Source organism: Scylla paramamosain, chromosome 27 (genome assembly GCF_035594125.1).
Source record: "Scylla paramamosain isolate STU-SP2022 chromosome 27, ASM3559412v1, whole genome shotgun sequence".
Classification (NCBI taxonomy): Eukaryota; Metazoa; Arthropoda; class Malacostraca; order Decapoda; family Portunidae; genus Scylla; species Scylla paramamosain.
This window is the reverse complement of record NC_087177.1, coordinates 9,532,501-9,537,500: the sequence shown is the minus strand read 5'-3', so window position 1 is coordinate 9,537,500 and position 5,000 is coordinate 9,532,501. Positions and strand designations below refer to the sequence as shown.

Here is a 5,000-nt window from a genome sequence, read left to right as displayed (position 1 = left end):
TGTTTCGTCCTCTGAGTCTATCCTCTTTCACTGCTCTACCCACCCGACTCCTCTCCCAAGTCTCGCCCTTCTCTTCCTCTCTCCCTAGTCGCCCTTCTCTCCCCCACTCCCCGCTGGTCTCTCAAGGCAGGCTGAAGAGTATAATATGGAATAGGTTATGCTCAGAACGGTCACTCATTAGGGTGAATTTACCTGGTTTGCCTGAAGTTCTCTGAGAATCAATAGCTTTCTCAATGTTTATTCTCTCTCTCTCTCTCTCTCTCTCTCTCTCTCTCTCTCTCTCTCTCTCTCTCTCTCTCTCTCTCTCTCTCGTCTAGTAAGTTGTCTGATGGAAAAAAACAAGCATTTTTCAATAATACTGATTAACTTGATTGAAAAGTCTTTAGTATTTTTGTTATTTCTCTCTCTCTCTCTCTCTCTCTCTCTCTCTCTCTCTCTCTCTCTCTCTCTCTCTCTCTCTCTCTCTCTCTCTCTCTCTCTCTCTCTCTCTCTCTCTCTCTCTCTCTCTCTCTCTCTCTCTCTCTCTCTCTTTTACGTCCAGATAATTATCGACAGAGGGAGGAGTTTCTGATGTTCTGTAGCCTAAGGTTTCTACTTGAGGCTTCTGCTGTCCACCGCGCTTTCCCTCTCCCTCTCTCTCCCAATTCCAAGTTAGTGTTAATTCGGTTTAATGGACAGTACGTGTTCGAGAGGTTACATCTGTGCCTCGCGAAGGGGACTTGTGGTTTGGATTCTAATCACCACCACTGTTATCTTGTGGCATCGAAATTGTATGGTATGGCCGCGTCCTCTCTTCCAAAGGTCTGAGTGTGTGGGAGGAGGACGTCTTGTATTTTAAGATATCGGTTTTTCTTTCTTTTTCTTTCTTTCTTTCTTTTTATGTGGACTGATTACTGATGGTTGTTGGTGACTGGTGTTGAATTGTAATTATATTGATTTCTTTGATTATTATTGTTTTTTTGGTTATGTGTAACTCATGTGTTGTCTTCATTATCGTTTCTGTACCGTGATCTCTCTAGTTGCCTTGTGGTCAGTGTTTAGTAAGTTTTGTTTTCACGACAATCGTTCTTGATTATTTGAAATATTATCATATGTTAATTTTCTCATCGCTTTTGCTTGTCATCATCAAGTTTGGCCTCGAGGTACGCGACATTTCGTTCAACATTTATTTCAATTAGGCTGACTCCGTTTCGATTGGAAGTATTTTTATGAATTTTATTGTATTTTTCGTTGGTAGTTCATCGTGATATAATGAAAAGTTAAACCTACGCGAGGTGATGTATTTTAAGAGCTCATTTTCATGTCATTTTATTCCTTTGATTTTTGGTTTACTCTTTGACTTAGATCATAATGGAGTGATAAAAAAAAATCCCATCTTACAGCTCCTGCCAGAAGTGATGTCACGGGTTTAAGAATAACTAGTGCGATGGTGATACGCACAGTGAATGAAATAAGAGAAACATTTTTATACCAAGAATAAAGACACCCATAGAACTTAACTGGCGAGGGTTTCTTACTCACTCTTCGACTTTTTAGGAGCAGCAAGTTAAGCCGATACTTTTTCCCATTTCTTGTACTCTTACCCAGTTCCCTTGACGGTGAAAAAAAAAAAGAAGAAAGGAATGAAAGTTGCGGAAATCATTGACATCTTTTCTGGGTGGAGTTTTACGTGAGGTAGTTATGTAGTTCCGAGCGCGTGATTCAGTGAGAGAAGATATTGAGTCATCACGTTTCCCTTTACAGTCAAAAGTTTGTTTCGCTCCGTCAGATCGTTTCGTTTTCTTTCATACTACTGCCAAACTTTCCACGTCCTCCTGTTTTCTTTCCCGTACTCTTAACTGGATATATCTGGAGGGGATGCGAGTTAGTTTGCCTGATGAAATGGGCATTGCTTGATTCTGGTTATTTGTGACTGAGTGTTTCGTCTTTAGCTATTTTATTCGCTTATAATCATCTTAATCATCATCATTGTGACTTTCGATACAGTTTATAAGCACACTTTGTTCATTTTATGTTGCTTTTCCTTTCATAATCGTGTACCTTCCACTTATTTGTTCCCGATCACGTTCTCTCTCTCTCTCTCTCTCTCTCTCTCTCTCTCTCTCTCTCTCTCTCTCTCTCTCTCTCTCTCTCTCTCTCTCTCTCTCTCTCTCTCTCTCTCTCTCTCTCTCATACAACGAAGGTGACAATGAAATCATTGGTGTAGGGACCGTCGAGTTTAACGGTAATATTTTTCCTTGCTTCTCCTCCTTCTCCTCCTCCTCCTCCTCCTCCTCCTCCTCCTCCTCCTCCTCCTCCTCCTCCTCCTTCTCTTACTACTACTATTACCAATAATGAAAGTAATAATAACAATAATGATAATAGTAATAATAATAATAATAATAATAATAATAATAATAATAATAATAATAATAATAATAATAATAATAACAATAATAATCACAAAAGCTGTACCTATACAACATATCACACTCTCATTCCACTCACTAGTCTCAGTTAAGTGAAAAATACTACGCCAAATTAATTGATACAACGTGTACAAATATTTTTATCTCTACGCACACACACACATTCGACAAAAAATAAGAGTAAAAAGTGGGACAATAATCACCAGTTCTCTAAAATTGATGATGGCTTTATTGGGAAACACTTGTAATCCGCCATCATTTTTTACTGAGGATACGCGGGAAGCAAGGGAAGGGCAAGGGCAAGGGAAGCGAGCGCCCTGCACTGTACTCTGCTTTATTCATTCACCAATATTCCATTCATCTGACGATTCCCGTATTTTTTGTCAAAAATTTAGGTGGATGGGGGTCATGGAACTGAATATTTTATAGGTTGATTTTAAGACTGGTTTGTATTCTGAATTAGTGTGAATTAAGGATAAATTAAAAACAGTAAGGGTAAATCATGAATATTTGACTCATTTGAAGATTATTATCATATTTGTTGATGGAGTTATGTCGGGTTATGGGACTCTTTATTTTGTTCAGAATTTTATGGTCATTTATTTATATCTATTTATTTATTCCATCACTTATTACTTCATTTTATTTTATTTATTTATTTATTTGTTTTACTTTTTCAAATTAGTAGAACCTCAAAATCTCTCGCTGGACACGTGACGCTGCATTGGAAATTTTATATCATCATCTATCTATAAATATATAGTTATTATAATTAATATTTACACATGATCATTTTTTTAACAATATGAGAAGAAGCCACACCAGTCACAGGTTAACTGATAAAGATCTCTAATTTAACTTAACGTATTCTCTGACTAATTAATTCCTACGTCCAGCAGAAGCACCTGTCGGAGTGAAGAGATTGAAGCCCCTCACAGTATATGGAAAAGACCGAAAGAAGACGAATTTCCACACTTATACCGGATATCCTGTGTAGTTAGTAATTAAATAGTTGCACATAAGTTATAAAGGTGATGAAATTGTTCTGTGAGAGTTTTTGTTCGTCTTGACTTTATGGTGAAGGAAGATTACAAGTACTATTTTTCTGTTTTATTTATTTACATTTTTGCTAAACGCTGCAGTTGAACCGGACACATTTTAAAACATTCAGAAGGACAGAAGAACACATGGGAATTAGTAAAGAATAAAAGGAAGAACAAAAGTAACAATATGGAAGAAATGAAGGAAAGAAAATACAAACAAACAAATAAACAAACATATAAGAATAATGTGCATTTCAGAACCCACGCTAAATCTTTGTTCTCAGCAGTTTTGTAGTATTTTAAATAAACAGCATAATACCATCAGCAATATAGGAATTACCGATGTTTATACTCCTTCCTCACTGAAAGAAAACATTAAAGCACCGTGGCTTCAAATATTCTACTCGCATCTCCAAGGCTTCCAGTATCATATTTATAGATTGACTTCCTCGTTGCTTGTAAACAAGACCCGTTGATATTGGCAAACAGTTTTGTTGTAATAAACTCATTTGTTGTGAATGAAAATGGGATGTGTCTTTGGATGAAGGCTTGTATACACACACACACACACACACAGAGAGAGAGAGAGAGAGAGAGAGAGAGAGAGAGAGAGAGAGAGAGAGAGAGAGAGAGAGAGAGAGAGAGAGAGAGAGAGAGAGAGAGAGAGAGAATAAGTGAAGTAAAGATAACTAAGCGAAACAAAACGAAAGAGAAGAGAGAAGAAGAAAAGAGGAGAGGAAAGAAAAATAAAAGCGAAGAGAAAAGAGTGAAAAGAGAAAACAAAGCTTGAAAGGAATATATTGGATTGGGAAAGTCTGCAATTAATGAGCGGAATCAGGCTTTCTATAAGTCTGGAGGAAAAGAGCATCGTATCGGAAGCTAATATTGACAAATCCACCTGTGTTGTACTCGGGGCACCGTTGAGGCTTTAGTACTCCCTTCATTGCCTCTTCATTCTCCCTCACCTGACGTCAACGGCCCCTCCCATCATCCCCAGTCCCACCGCAGTCCTTCCCTTGCCCCTCTCCTCCTCAGTCCCTCTCCTAGCACCCACCGACAGGACAAACAAAAGCGAACGTCCACTGTCTCACCAAATAGCGTTCATTGTTGCGAAGACGAGCAGAAGGGCGAGGTAGGTGCTCCTCCCATACCTTCCTTCCTCCTTTCAGTACCTTCCCACCCTTTCTTTTCCTCTCTCCTACCTTTCGTTAACTCATTTCCTGTCTCTCTCCTCTTCCATCGTTCTTTCTTTTCTCCAATTCGAGCAGTCCTATCACCTGAAGGCTCTAAATGGTTATTAATAGCCACTTTCCCATCCAAAACTCATCGCTCTAAAAAAATAGCCACAGGTATCGTATTCTCCAGGGATATTGAAGGACATTGAATGGTTCCCGAGTTCATCTTTGGAATGATGTGCCTACGGGAGAGGTATTAAGGCCTCTTTTGTTTCTTCGTTGCTATTCTTGTATTCTTGCTGTTGTTGCTGCTGCTGCTGTTGTTGTATTGTATTGCTGGTGGTGATAGTGGTGGTGGTGGTGGTGGTGTTGGT

The 5,000-nt window shown here is 38.7% G+C and overlaps 1 protein-coding gene across 8 annotated transcripts in view; it reads left to right on the top strand.

Moving 5' to 3' along the window:
- Nucleotides 1-5,000, top strand: part of LOC135114156 (transcription factor SPT20 homolog) — a 177,024-nt gene that overhangs the window by 135,530 nt on the left and 36,494 nt on the right. For 5 of the 8 annotated variants that reach the window (XM_064029907.1, XM_064029910.1, XM_064029906.1 and 2 more), the window contains exon 5: nucleotides 3,305-3,772. The exons of 1 other annotated variant lie outside the window; for it this stretch is intronic. In XM_064029907.1, coding sequence (XP_063885977.1) covers nucleotides 3,305-3,405 — 101 coding nt within the window. In that variant the 3' untranslated portion in view covers nucleotides 3,406-3,772. Of the gene's footprint in view, nucleotides 1-3,304; nucleotides 3,773-5,000 lie in introns of those variants that run through there. 2 more of the 8 variants (XM_064029911.1, XM_064029914.1) reach the window with 1 other exon arrangement.